Genomic DNA, 16,438 nt, shown 5'->3' with positions numbered 1-16,438 from the left:
TATATCCTGGGACCACCGAGTAAGTAATGCAGTCGTTAGAAAACGGGTACTAGGTAAGGATGGCAAATTGATTGATGAAGTAGTGAAACTTCATCAGTTGAGATGACTGAGACAAGTGTTACATATGCCTAACCACTGACTGCCCCAACCTGCAATTTTTTATGGTGTAAGAGTAGGTTGAAAGAAAGCTAGGGGCGGCCAAACCGAAACATGGCACAAATCCATGAAGTCACTAACATGTGGACTGAGGCATGTTGGTAGGTGTAGACTACCTGGTTGGCATCCGCGAGATGATAACAACCGATGGTTAGAGACCTTGAATGACATGGCTCAAAGTCGTTTGCAATGGCGAAGGTGCATCCACTCTTTGTGTTCTACCAAATTCTAATCTTTTGAATTCTTCATGTCCCTTTTTTTTACTGGATTATACTCTTTGAATAACATCTTCAAACCTTAATCTTTCGGATTACTGCTTATACTCTTACTACTTCTACCACTATGGGATTTGAATCGACAACTACATCTCTGTGCTAATGTGGTATGACAACTCGAATTGATGTACGTACATACGAAGTTCTATTTTGTGACTGACTGACTGACTGACTGATGCGGGCTTAAGACTGGCAGTAGCTCCTAAAGGGGCTACAGAACAGCTAATAAGAAACCAAGAAATATAATGAATTTATATTATTCTACTACATTATTTGTTCTTACTTTATAAATGGAAGAAAAAAAACTGTATTAATATCTTTATTATTTTACAGATTAACTTCTAATTCATCATCTGTAACTAATAATAATAATAATAATCTACCAATACAAAAATTTAAATTAATAACACCCAATAAAGAATCTATTCAACCTTATCAATCAAATAATGATACCATTATTAATAATAATAATAAACATACTACTAATAATAATCATCATCATCAATTACATGATATACATACTACTTATTTATCAACATCATTATCATCAATTAATGATAAAATTAATAAATAAAATTAATAAATCCCAATTAATTAAACCAATAACATGTAATTATCCTACAATTAAAGTGAAATCTTATCATAATATACAAAATAATAATAATAATAATAATAATAATGTAATAAAATCAATAAATCGTAGAACATATATGACACGTTCAACAAATTTAATCCATGATACATTAGATGAACCATATGATAATTATATTATAAATGATCAATATAATAATAATAATAATAATAATACAATTCTATCGAATTCTACAAGAATCTATAATAATAATAATAGTAATAATACTACTACCAATAATAATAGTAATAATTTGGGTTATAATGATATACCTGGTAAGTAAATTATAAATAGGTATGATAATTGTAACAGTAAGTTTTTTTCATTTATTTAATGTTTCCTGGAGTTCTAATGAGAAGCAGTAACTAGTGAAGTTCAACCAGGTCTGTTATGAGTTTGTAACTTACTGAAGACAATGGTGGATGGTTGCTCAATCTCGTGGATTGATTGAAATTAAATATTAGTACAGGCAGATGCAATATCAGTGGTTCTAGAGGTTAAGTGTTCGCGCGCGAAACTGATAGGTCCTGGGTTGGAATCTTGCAAGGCGGGATCGTGGACGCGCATTGCTGAGGAGTCCTACAATAGGACGAAACGGCCGTCCAGTGTTTTCAGGTTTTTTATGGTGGTCTAGCTTCAATTGACTCATGATTTCAATTATAACATTACTAAAATCTTCACAAAACCTCCTTCCGATAATATATATAAATCTAAAAAAATCAAGAATATTTGAGCAAACAATTGTTTACAATAACTTCATCATCAGGCTCTATAGTTAAAGGTCTATAATTATTGAGATATTTTACAAAGGTCAAACAAAATGAAGCATGTATGAATGAATTTGACAATGAAAATGAAAAAAAATCGTGTGAATAAAATTAATAATAGGAGATAATAATGATAAATAGTAATAATAATAATAATATTGTTGTGTGAATATAAAACGTAATAAGAGGGGTGTTATTAAGGTGGATGTGATGATTAAGATAGAGGAAATCAAAAAAGAGGGGGTAAAAGGTTTATAATATTCAGTTTAGGTATCCGCTGATCCATACGAACGTCAAGACAGTTAGTTCTACTGTACGAAACTGAAACGTGGACAACTACTACGACCATCATCAGGAAGGTATAAGTATTTATAAAACAATTGTCTACGCAAAATACTCAACATTCACTGACCGGATACTATCATCAACAGTGTTTTATAGGAGAGGACAAATCAACTTCCAGCTGAAGAGAAAATTAGGAAAAGACGTTGGAAGTGGATAGGACATACATTAACGAAATCACCAAACTGCATCATGAGGCAAGCGTTAAATTGGAATCCGGAAGGGAAGCGGAAAAGAGGAAGGCCAAAGAACACATTACTACGGGAAATAGAAGCAGATATGAAAAGGATGAATGTTAACTGGAAAGAACTGGAAAGGATTGCTTGGGACAGAGTTGGATGGAGAATGCTGGTGGGCGGCCTATACTTCTCGACGAGGGGTAACAGGCGTAAGTAAGTAAGTAAGTAATCCGGTGATCCAGTCGTAGGCCAAGGTAAACACAGAGGCTGGATATACCTTTTCTGAATAAATGAGTTTGGTTTTCCGGGGTTGATCCAGATGGCGTCGGCTATGTAAAGTAACCATAATCTAGCTTCTTAAGGTAGATTTTTTAGAACTTCATATAAAAAAGAGAAAGCTTCCTCTATGCCCAGATACAAATCTAACTGAAATGTTTTTTATATGTCATATAGAAAATATTCTTAAATAGATCAAGATGAATACTAGGTAAATCATTGTAATGATTACATGATATCCAATAGTTAAAATGACTAAAACCATCGATATTCAAGGAACTAACATTCAGGCAATTTGAAAATCTTCATAGAGTATTCAAAAAAAAGAATATTGAAGTAAGTAATTTGTATCGGAAGGGGTTTTGTGGATATTATAGTAATTTCAATAGTTCAGATCATGAATCAATTGAAGCTAGACCACCATGGAAAACCTGGGAGCACCGGACAGCGAGATTGACAGGTCCTGGGTTCGAATCTCGAAAGGGGTGGGAACGTGGATGCGCACTGCCGAGGAGTCCCACAATAGGACTGAATGACATCAATTTCGATCCACCAGACAGCGTCAGCTCCTCTCCCTCAAGATTCCAAATAAACCTTGCTGACGAGTACCAAATAGCACGAAATCTAGGTTCAGAGTTAGCTATCGACCACCACCAACCACCACTTTACATCTAAACATAGTACACGTAATGTTGAGTCACTTAAGCTAATTGCCACATTACAATTTGATGGGTAGAATTCAATTATCACAAAGAATCAGTCAGCTACATAGTAGGACCAGGCACACATATGCCATACCTCGTTAGCACAACAAGATGAACACCAAATTCATAGTAGTTAATTTAGTGGTATTGATATATAAAAGAAAGGTTGTATATAAAGATATAGTACAGGAAGGAAGACAGATATGAAGCAACTTTAATCTCAAGATTTAAGGAAAGATAAACAGTGTATACACCTACGCCATTGTCATCGATTCTGCGTCATGTTACTCAGAGTCTCCAACCATTGGTTACGATACTCTCTGAGACCCCAACAAAGTAGTCTGCATCTACCAACATGGCTCAGACTAGAAGTGAGTGACTTCAAGAACTAATGCCACGTTTTGGTTTGGCCGTCCCTAACTCTCTTCTAACCATCCCCTATACTAGTCACCATTGCGCGTCGTGTTCAGGTATACGTAACACGTGGCCCAACTATCTCAGTTGATGAAGATTTACAACCTCACCAGCTGATTTACCATAATTCCTTAATACCCTACATATAACCTCACTATTACTTACCCGATGATCCCGGAAGATGCGAGAAATATTTCTAAGACATCTGTGGTCAAATACTAGTAACCTACGAGTATCTTCTACTCTTAATGGCCACGTTTCTCAGCCGTAAAGTAGAACAGAACGAACTGCTGCACAGTATACTCGTCCCTTAATTGATAAATGGACATCTCGTCTTCCCCATAGGTGACGTAAGTTGACAAAAGTCAAACATGCTCTTTGAATCCGTGCTGAGATTTCGTCAGACATAAACCCATTAGGGCTGATCAGACTTCCAAGGTAAATGAAGTTGTCAACGCGTTCGACTATTACATTCATTATCCTTAGTTCAGGTGTTGACGTAGACCAGTCCTGGAGTAACGATTTACATTTAGAGGGGGAGAAACGCCTGCCAGATATCCTGGCATTATTACTCAGTTCTAACAGAAGACTCTTATTTATTATTTATTTATTTAAACACATAAATATTGGTACAAGGAAGAACCAGATAAATATTTTATTTATTTATTTATTTATTTAAACACATATATATTGGTACAAAAGGGCACCAGATACATATGCGCCACACAAAATAATGTAAGTAGGAAGAGAAGGGATGAAAAGATAAGGCGGATTGAAATGTACAACCAGAAGACTCTTTCAGTTAAGAAAGTTAGAACCACTCTTTATGTAGAAAGTAAAAGAAGGTTGCAGCAGGATCGCCACTGGCTTCTATTCTGAGCCATATCTGATAACGTCTCTAGCCACTGTGTTGCACCATCTCTCGGACCCCGGCTAGGGAGTCGTGAAGGACCAACAGAAGCTAGCCCTTTGCAGCTTTCTTTCATGCCACGATAACATGTCATACACTGACCTCCTCTCCGCTTTTTCCAACCAGTCCCAGAGTCGGCAAATAATGCACGACGTGGAAGTCTCTGGGACGACATTCGTAAAACATGTCCAAGCCACCGAAGTCGGTGTTTAAAGATGGTGACACCAATTGAATTATCGTCTCGGCGCCCGAACACACGATGCCGAACCTCTGCATTACTAACATGGTGTTGCCACTGTATGTCAGCAAACCTTCGGAGACAACGATGATCGAACACAGAGAGACGTCTAACATCCTCAACTCGGAGAGGCCAGGTTTCACAAGCATAGAGCAAAACTGCTCTCACCGACTATTGACTCATTCCATGATGTTGGAACACTTTCTTCTTCCCAAACCTTTGCAAACAACACCGTCAGTTCCTTAGCCAGAAAGTCACCACCATCTTTAAAAAGAGCCGGAGGTAAGTCATCTGGGCCCGGTGATTTGTAGCGCTTCAAGAGTTGGAGTTCCTTGCGGACTTCCGCCTCGTTTGGTGGATCAGTCGTCACCGGCCATGGGAGGCAGGACAAACTGGTTGATGTTGCCGGAGCAGCAGGCCAGTTGAACTGCCCTTCGAAAAATTCCGCCCATCGTCCAAGACGTCGAGAGATGTTAGTGATTGGCATCCCGTCATCCTCGTAGATTGTTTCACTCACACCAGACTTCTTGCTGCCAGTGGCTCGGATGAGTTGGAAGAGCTTCCGGCAGTTACCAGATGCAGCTGCTGCTTCCATCTCATTAGCACGCTCCAACCACCAGGCTTCTCAGTCGTTACGCAAGCTTTGCCCGATTTCACTACGTAACAGCCTTCGTTTGTGGTCAAACTCACGGTCACCCGGAGTAGACCGACGGGCTTCCATCAGTTGTAAGGAGCCAGAAGAAACCCAGTGCTTGTAAGCGGAACGTTTCGCGAAGCCGCAAGCGGCTTTACTCGCCATTTTCATGGCGTCGTGAAGATGCAACCAATGCTCATCTATACTTTTCGATGGGATGGTAGCTAGCCTAGAGGCTAGCTCCGCTCGATACTTACTTGCAACAGAAGTTGCAGCCAGTTTACTAACATCGATCCGTTGATGACGGTAAATTTGTCGGCCACTGAAAAGTAAGGTGAGATTGGCGCAGACCAGGGCATGATCAGACTCCAGATAGGTACTCCAAAAGGAGCGGCAGTCTTGTACACAACCACGCCAGCGGTAGCTGATCGCGATGTGATCAATCTGAGTCCAGGCTTGAGATGCAGAGGGAGGACGCCAGGTGGCACACCGGCGATGACTGTGCCGGAAGTTAGTGCTAGCCAGAAACAGGTTGTGGTCTGTGCACAGTTGCAGCAAACGGTCCCCGTTATCTGTCCTGCGACCAACAAGTCCCCATCGGCCACCTAAACGATTCTCTTCTGTGCCTAGACGCCCGACCTGAGCATTCAAGTCTCTGGCTAGTACTATAATATCTGTCGAACGCGCTTTCTGGAGAAGAACTGTTAACTGGTGGTAAAACTCATCCTTGATGGCATCCGGGCTGCAATCTGTCGGGGCATAGGCGGAGATGACGAAAAGACACCGTTTCTCACGCCGGTTTCTTCTCACTTTGATGAAACTTTCTAATCTAACAGCACATAACCGACTGTTAATGGGGATCCAATCGATTAGTGCTGCCTCAGCCCTAGCGCTTAGTGCAACACCAACGCCTGCAAGACCAGACGAAGATGCCACAGGGTCCCCAGATAAGCGCACGTGGAACAAGCTTTTCGAAGCGACAGATGGAGAACGAATTTGTAGTACTTCACTAGAGTCTTGAATACGGGTCTCGGATAGACAGCAAACATCAACATTAAGACTTTCTAAAGACATAGCCAGCCCCATCTGTTGTCCGATCTGCATTAGTGTGCGAACGTTGAAGGAGGCCAGCTTGAACGGCTTACGTGGTTTCAGAAAGACTGCTTCAGTATTCGTAATCGGTGGAAGCATTCACTTTCAACCAGACAGTGACTGGAGATCGTTTAGATAGGACAGAGTTTCCACCATGAGCGAGCTACTGCATAAGTTGGAAAGGAAGGATACACAATTTGGGAATAAAGGGAGTGAAAAAGCGACGTAGTAAATAATAGTAATAATAATAATAATAATGGTAATAATAATAGTGTAAATTGTCTTGCTTCTAATATGAGCGAGAATAGTATCGTCAATAGAATTCATCATTTCATTTATTTGTGTGTGGGCTGTGATACTGCCTGGGTGCCCAAACCGAAGCAGGTGGTTTTCTTAGGGGGCCACACCCCGAGCCTTTGACCTAAAGGTCTGATCCACAAGGTAGTGGAGCATCGTGAGGAGATGCAGTCCCATGGTAGCCGGTGACCGACAGCAGGTTCATTCGCCATTCGTTCCATCAGGATACTGGAGCCCATGTGCACCATTGGTTTGGAACCAGGGTTTTCCAACTCCCCTAGGTGGACCCTCCGTGTCCATCAACCCGGTTAAAGCGCCGGACATTCGCTTTTCGTCCTCTCACTTTCGTAAACAACACCCCGCCACGAGAAGGTAGTGAGTAGGACTTCCCTGAAAGAGGCTGTACACGCGTGGCCATAAGAGAGCATTTCAAGAGAGAGGGCAGGCCCTCCCCACTCTCGGCCGTATCAGGGCATTTGGGGGCACAGAAGACTCTGCATTTTGTCAGCGTCTTCACCAAAACAGGACTATGTCATCTGCGTATTATTATCACAAAGAAGGACTTGATATACATGGCATTAGCCAATACCTAATGATCAACTAATTGTATGTTTACTTGTTTATTTATTTCTAACCTTTCTAGAAAGTCAATATTGTATTCAATTCAAAAGGGTGAAAGCTCGAAGAACAAGTTCAAGTTCACAAAATGATTATAATAAAATAATAAAAAATAGAATATTTAATAAAGAACAATTAATCCATGATCATTTACAATCAAAATTATATTCATCAAATCGAATTCATGATACATTAATACATTCTAATTTATTTATTAATGATTTACCACAAGAACAAGAACCTATAAAGAAACATTTAGAATCATGGTTAAAAGAAGCTGTGACTAGAACAATACAAGGAAAAGCTTTGTAGGTTTTAATATTATTTCTTTTTTGTTATGAATAATTTTATTTTAGTAATTGAGATCATGAGTCAAGTGAAGCTAGATCACCATGGAAAACCTGGAATTACTGAATGGCTGTTTCGTTCTATTGTGGGACTCCTCAGCAAAGCTCATCCATGATCCCATCTCGTGAGATTTGAACCCAGGATCTATCAGTTTCGCTCACGAGCGCTTAACCCACAATAGGACAATTTGGCCGTCCAGTGCTTCCAGGTTTTTTCATGGTGGTCTAGCTTCAATTGACTCATGATTTCAAATATGAAAATACTAAATCTCCACAAAAACCCCTTCTGATAATAGTAATTTAAAAAACAAAAAACCGATAATAATCAAATAAAAGTGCAGGAAAGACAAAAAAACGACAACCAGAAACATATCCATTAAAGGAATTAGGGCCAAGGAAAGGTGAGAGGTTGGACAAATCGTTTCTGCACGCAATGTTTAGGCTTGAGTTCGTGGATTGCCGATGCCTCAGCAGTGCATTTCGTCGAAAAGAAAATTTTCTTTGCTGAATTCTCTTTTTCTTATTCAATGACACTATGAGTTATTTTAACGTTTGTAATCTTTAACAACAATTTCATACTACATCATGAATAAGTATTTTAAAAAGAGAATAATCATCTACTCTAAAATAAAATCCTTCTCTTCTAATGAAATCGTTTGCATTTTCCCAATGTATTTTCATGATGCATAGGTGTTAATTAAAGTAATCACTATTTTTTTAAAAACTATCATTCATAAAACAAAAGCTTATAAATATAGTTGGGATCATGAGTCAATTGAAGCTAGATCACCATGGAAAAGCTCGAAGTACTGAACGGCTGTTTCGTTCTATTGTGGGACTCCTCAAATTATTCATGATCTCAACTATATAAAATTACTAAAATCCCTACAAAACCCTCTTCTGATAATGATCATATGCTCACTAGTGACTACCTTCAAGAGGTATTTCCTCGAGTTCTAGTGAGAAGCAGTAACCAGTGGAGTTCAACCAGGTCTGTTGGGAGATATCAACTCACTGAAGACATTGGTAAATGGTTGCTCAATTACGTGGATTGGTTGAAGTTAGACATTAACACCGTTGGGTGCCGGCTCAGTAGTCTAGAGGTTAAGGGCTCTGGAGCGTAACTGATAGGTCCTTGATTCGAATCTCGCGAATCGGGATCGTGGGTGCGCACTGCTGAGGAGCCCCACAATAGGACGAAACGGCTTTAAAGCAGTGCTTACGGGTTTCTCAGCGTGGTCTAGCTTCAACTGGCTCATGAATTCAGCTACATAAAATTACTAAAATCTCTACAAAACCTCCTTTTGAAAAGCCTATAAAGCTTCGATAATCAATACAAACAAAAATTTATACACATAGTTCCTTTTATCATTTTGAGACAAAAAACATCCTTGAATATATAAATGGTTCAAAGCAACTTACAAAAATTGAGAGAAGAAAAGAAGATAAAGAAGTAGGCGTTATTCAATCTAGAAAATTTCCTGTGATAACTAAAAAAACAATAACAAAATGATTTGTATTATGATTAGAAACAAACATTTAATCTATTTTAATTAATGAAGTTAATATGTTCTATACAAATAGAAGACATATGATAGTAGTATTCAGCATCAACAAGTAACAAGTAACGCGATGGCGTTTGAAGCGAAAGGTACTGGGTTCGAGTCTCAGAGTGAACATCAACGAGTCTGAGATGCAGGTACATACAGCTGACGAGTCACAAATAGGACGAAACTGGATTCCACTGTTAGCCACTATCTATTTTTGCTTACAATGCTTGTGAATTAAGGTTACATAGAGGCAATACGCACAGTATGCACATATGTCAATTAGAGACTGACCATTTGCAGTCCTAAACATCAATGGGAAGATTCAAACAAACAATACTAAGTGACTTCGCACTTATTGTTTCCTAATAATTTTTTGATCTTTAGGAAGTGTTCATATTATGTTCACTATCTATTAGGTTCCCAACGATGTCACTTGTTAAAATCTGGTGTTTTTTTTAAATAGAATCCTAGGAACTTGTTTGAGAAATCTTGTAGATATCCTTCTCTTTACCAGAAGGATATTGATCTATTTGGTTATAATATAATAAGTGATTTATGTAGTGCAATGAAATCAGTTGAGTTTCAGGTAAGCTATAATTCAGTACAGCTCCCAATTCTTCCTAAAAGGTCATCTCCCTTACATACATGACGGAAGAATATAAGCTTTTTACTGATATCTGATTACTTTCAATTTTACTTACTTACTTACATTACTTACGCCTGTTACTCCCAATGGAGCATAGACCGCCAACCAGCATTCTCCACCCCACTCTGTCCTGGGCCTTTCCAGTTCTATCCAATTGTTGTTCATTCTTCTCATGTCTGTCTCCATTTCTCGGCGATTTTCGACCTACAAGATACTTCTTTGTATTTTATAATAAATTTCTTCGAATATCCATCTATTTGATGATTTCCAGCTTTTATTTTATCTCGTTGTTTGAGCACAAAAATTCTAGCTCAATTAAAGAACATCTTAATAATACGGTTTTCTTCTGAAGTATAAACGATGTCTATTCAAAATTCACCCTAACAGCCCTAACAATTTCTGTTAAAGTAGTAAAAAAAAGATAATTGTCAATCAATGATAAAAGTTCCACAAAAACTTAAATTCTTTACTAATTAAAGTGTGTCAAACATTTTCTTGACATTATTTGGAGCTTATAAGAAGCATGTTACAGGGACATAGATTCGATTATAGCATGTTCCGTGAATGATTGTGTTGCTGGACGCTGATCGACTATTTCTTATCCAATCAACGCTAGTCGATACTTGGAGAAAACCCTAGGATCTTCTCATGTAAAAAACTATAAATACACTAACGTATCACCTATTGTGCTTCTTACTTCCATCTAGCCTTGTTAAGTGGAATATAATTTCGTTCCTGTTCAACCGTGTTTTGATTTGGGGACTTGTCAAGTGAATTAGCGTCCAAGAATACTAAGTTGTAGGAATAGCTGGGTCGTAATAAGAGAAGATTATGACAAAACATGAAAATAAAATGAATAAATTTGATCCTACAAATCTCTATTATTCGTGTTTCATTCATTTGAAAAAGAATACAGCTGGTGGAGAAGATTTGAAGCTCAGGTGGATGATTTTGATGGATTTTTGTTCTCTGTTGTTCACAACCCGATGTCGAGCTGTACAGGACAAGCTGTGAATCACATGTGGAGAAATTCAAACACTTCACTTCTATCCGACGTTTCATGATGTCGTTCAGAATGACGATGAAAGCTCCACGAACAAACCATCCAGCTCAGAGAACAAAACTCCATTAAAAACAATACAGCTTTTTTTTACACCGATAAAATTCTTTTTCTATCTATGAAGTTACTTATATTTAATTCTTATCACAAGATGATGAATGAATGAAAAGATGAAAACAAGGAAATTAAATTAATTCTCAACAGTGCGCATCCACAATCCCGACTCGCAAGATTCGAACCCAGGACCTACCAGTCTCAAGCGCAAACACTTGACCGATAAACCACTGAGCTGACATCAAACAGTGTTATTGTCTAACTTCAACCAATCCACGAAGTTGAGCAACCATTCACCAATGTCTTCAGTGAGTTGATATCTCCCAACAGACCTGTTTGAACTCCACTGGTCACTGCTTCTCACTAGAACTCGAGGAAATATCTCATGGAGCCAGTCACTAGTGAGCATATGATCAGTGCTTCCAGGTTTTCCATGGTAGTCTAGCTTCAATTGACTTATGATCTCAACTTTATAAAAAAAATTACTAAAATCTCCACAAAACCCCCTTCTGATAATTTTATATTTGTTTAAATTGTGTTTTTCCCTTTGCATAAAATAGATCACTAGATGCATTTTCAAAAAGTTTCTCATATCACCCTCTACAGTCAGTCAGTTATACTCAACGTAAAACCTTGTAAATTTGCACATCAGTTTAAGTTGTCAAACTAACGAGACGTTAGAATGGTAAAGTAGGAACAGTATCAGTAGTAGAAAATATTAGACAAAAATAATATAATTTGAGGAAAAATAGCAATTCATGGAATAAAATGTGTTGATTTTGTAACTCAGGATCTGAAAAAAGTAGAGAACAAATACATCCATATCACTGCAACCGTTTCCGAAGCATGTCATTCAAAGTCCCCGATTACAGATCATGATGATCACCTAGACCTCGTCTAAGCTGTAAGAATCGATTTACATGACTTAGTTAATTCCCTTAGCCAATGACTTTATAGACTGATAACATGTTTTGGTTTGGCAATCCCTAGCTTAACCTCAACCTCCTCCTACACAATACAACATTGCTCATCGAGTTAGGCAGTATTTCGGCATACTTAATACATGTCTTACCCACTTCATCATCCTCTACAAACCTATCGCAACTTATTTTAGTTAACAGGATTTATCACACAATCAGACTGTGTCTGTATAGTCCATTAAACTCGGAAGCTCAGAAGTTTATGAATGCTCAATAGGAAATTTCAAATCTGTATCTTATGTATAATAGAACTTATCAACCTATCACTTATAGGACTTTAAAAAAACGTATTTTTAAGAATTAAGGCCATATATCCGAATATAGCAATCTGAATCCTTAGTTTTATCCAGTTTCTAATATATATCGCCGAAATTTCTACATGTACTGGTTATTTACCTCGAAATTCCTATTGTTTTTTTTTAAACAAAAGAAATAACAGAACAAGAAGAATTCATATGTCTCATGTAAGTAGTGGTGAAGGACAAAGGGAACCACCAGAAACAGTTACACAACAACCACATAGTTTCGATGGACCAGTTTCACGTTATCGTGATGAATGTTTATCTACTACAAGCTATAGTCAACGATCTATTCAAAAACCATTTAGAAGTCTGAATATATCAACAGATAGTTCACAAATCAAACCTCCATCTATTACTAGAGATAGTATCGATGGATATATACCATACTATTATGAATCTGTTCTTGAGAAACATCCAGAAATAATGAATAACAATATAAATAAGACTGATGAAAAACTAAATTTCTCCTCATCTGATCATAATAAATCATATCACAGAAATAGTATTAATCCCAAATCCGCTCAAAAATCATCCTTTACTCAACATAGAAACTTTACTACTATCAATACTAATAGTAGTAGTAATAGTAATCAAACAACTAATGATTTTATAGATCATACATTACCATTAATTACCAATAATGATCCTTTACTAATAAATCATACATCACGTGAACGTATCAATTCACCTAAGGAATCAGATCGCATCCAGGAAGAATACTTAAATCAATGTAATCAATCTGACATTTATAACAATAAACCAATTGTGTATAATACAAATAATGTTAATGATAATATTTTATCTTATTATCATGTAAATGTCACAAGTCGTAATACAGAACGAGTATCCAACACAATAAATCCTAATCAAAGACATAGTTTTAGTGAGAAAGTTAAATTGTCTAGATTGCCAAATGTTACATCTTTACCAGAGAAATATCGTTTAACACATACATTATCAGATGAGAATAGAAATAAAATGATGTCTGCAACAATGAGCACTACTAATACATCACAATCGTTACGTAAATTGGTAAACTTTAAAAAATCTCCCCAAACATCAATTGATTATACTGGTCAACATGTAAATTATGAATTGTATAGACGTGAATCAAAATATTCTCATATATTAGATCCTTCATTATCTATGGACTGTAGTGTAGTATCGCATCAACCACATCAAAGTATGTATGGTGAAAGACGATATTCACGTCATTTAAAACCATTAGATGCTTGGCAAAGTAGACAATCACATAGTATGGAAATTGTTTATTCTACACCAAATAATCAACGTTCATTATCTAGTCCACAAAAACGTAGTCCATTATCAAAACAAGCGGCTATTCGTAAACTTCCAGCTATTTATAGTCGATCATTACAACATTCAACTTGTTCATTTCCTATTCAATGGGGTGGTTTTCTTAGTGGACCAACATTATCATTAACATCAGCATTTGATTCATCAAGTTTAACACCGGATTCATTAAATCATAGACAATTTTTTCGTAGTTCACTTGATTCACATGAACCAACACAATTAATATCAGGAATACAACATCAACAATATCATCGTACACATAATCTATATAAAGATAAATTTTTCATTCCACAAGATCATACTTATTCTGCTACAGAATCACCAAAAAATCTTAATCCATTAGAAGAGACTATTCATAAAAGTAGAAATATTAAAAGTTTACAACAATCACGTATTAATTTATCACCATGGCCATATAATGCACATTCAGTTACACGTAAAGTACATAGTTTTGAATTAAATCCTAATATACATTGTCAACAATCAATACCGGACTTTATTAGAAATACTACAGTTTTATTAAATGTAAAAGATAATCTACCATTGACATATTCAGATTCTTCATCAAGACGTGGTTCAGCAAATAGTAATAATTCTGTATTTATAATGAAAGAACTAAAATCTAAATTAAATAATGATCTATTACCTACCAATGATTTAATGTCCACTAATGATACTAACTATAATGATAATAGTATAATCAATCCTTCATCATTACATAATTGTAAAACAAAACCATTAGAAAAACTTATACCGCCAGATTTAATATTTAGTCCAGCATCAAGACGTGCTTCAATGATGGATGAAGATATATCAAGCATTCAAACATCAATATTAAATGTAACAAATAATTTACAAGAGTTTTATATAGATCATACAAGAAATAATGATAATAATAATAATATTCCAATGAGATCATCATCCAATGATTCAAATAATAATACTACTAATAATAGTAATATTAGTAATACTAATAATAGTAACCAATTAAATCAATTAATGCCAACTAATTTATTATCATATCAAAATTTAAATTTAAAATATAATCGACATAAATCAGCTGATATTTATATATCACCAAATAAATTAAATAATTTACAAAATTTTTATTCCCATAGAAACAGTACAAATATACAATATAATAATGATAAAAAATTTTTATCACAAACTTACTTTCAATCATCAGGACAACAAAATTTGACACCATCACATTCCCCTTTATTATTAATTAATAATAATAATACTAATACTAATAATAGTAATAGTAATAATGAGTATTATTATAATGAAGATAATTATATCCATTGCCCATATCAATCAAATCTACATGTAACATGTTGTTCACAGATAGATATGAGAACTATACAAAATGGATGGGATTCATCGATACATCAATCAATAATTGGCAATAATAATCATAATTATAATCCTAAGCATAGGATTCAGCAATCATTGAATACCAATAAATTAATCAATAAATCATCATTAGATATTTATAATTCCGATTATAATTTAATAAAACATTATAAAGAATCATTATCATTAGATGAAAGGAATGATTATGAAGATCTTCATTGTATTAATAATAATAATAAACAAACCAAATCAATATCAGATGAAGAATATACTGATAATAAATTATTATCAAGATCATCGAAAATGAAAACTCTTAAAGGTAAAGATTATCTATTTAAAAGTACACGTGGTAGTGATACTAATATTATTGATCCACAATTACTTAAACCTTCATTAGGACCAGTTATTGATAGTAGTGATGAGAATACAAGTGATCTATGCGATGATGATGATGTTGATAATAATTATGATGAAGGTGTTCAACGATCACAATCAATGAGTATCCCATCTTCTATAACAACTCCATTACAATCAAAAATATATGATAGAGATAAAAAATCTAACAAAATAAAGGATATTGATCCTAAAGTTGATAGTCATGCGGCTAGACGAAAAAGTTTTTTAGAAAATTATTGGCAACAAACTATTCAACAAGATGATGAACAAAGTAATGAAGATACAAATGAATCAAATGATGAATTCAATACAACAAATAATAAATCAAATCGATATGAATCAACTAGTGGATTGAATAATTATAGAATGAAATATTATGCTGAAGATAATAATGATAATGTTAACCAAAGAGATTCAACATTATTACAAATAAATAGATCAATCAATACACGATGTAAATCTAGTGATTCTGGATTAAACTACTTTAATAACTTTATTAGTAGTAATAATGATAATAAAAAATTGTCAAATACACGAGAACTCCCTTCAATCCATCAACAACAACAACACCACCACCACCAGGATTATCATTCTATCAGAAGAAAGTCTCGAAGAAAGTCAAAATATCACCTTTGATTTCTAATGAATTACCGTCCAACCGGGATATTGTAACCAATGAATTTATTTTGTTGTGTAAATCATTGATACTGGCGTTTTGTTTAAAATAATCTAAATCAAGAGAATGATATATATTTTGCTGTCAGTTTGATGTTTGTTTGTTTTTTTCAACCTCTATTTTTTTCACAATTACATTTTGATCATTTTAATTTTGAATAAATTAACTACAAATGTAAATACATTATTACTTGTTGACACGCAGATTTAAATTTGAAGTAC

The 16,438-nt window shown here is 35.5% G+C and overlaps 1 protein-coding gene across 1 annotated transcript; it reads left to right on the top strand.

Moving 5' to 3' along the window:
* Positions 1-12,625: 12,625 nt before the first annotated feature.
* Smp_176250 (hypothetical protein) lies at positions 12,626-16,177 on the top strand (the record flags this gene model as incomplete). The annotated part of the gene is made up of 3 exons (XM_018792965.1): positions 12,626-14,629; positions 15,137-15,575; positions 15,621-16,177. 3 exons carry the CDS (start codon positions 12,626-12,628, stop codon positions 16,175-16,177), a joined length of 3,000 nt encoding a protein of 999 aa, XP_018647187.1.
* Positions 16,178-16,438: the final 261 nt, after the last annotated feature.

The sequence above is a fragment of the Schistosoma mansoni genome (assembly GCF_000237925.1).
Source record: "Schistosoma mansoni, WGS project CABG00000000 data, supercontig 0207, strain Puerto Rico, whole genome shotgun sequence".
Lineage (NCBI taxonomy): Eukaryota > Metazoa > Platyhelminthes > Trematoda > Strigeidida > Schistosomatidae > Schistosoma > Schistosoma mansoni.
Note: the sequence above shows the minus strand (reverse complement) of the source record. Positions and strands in the feature narration are given on the sequence as shown.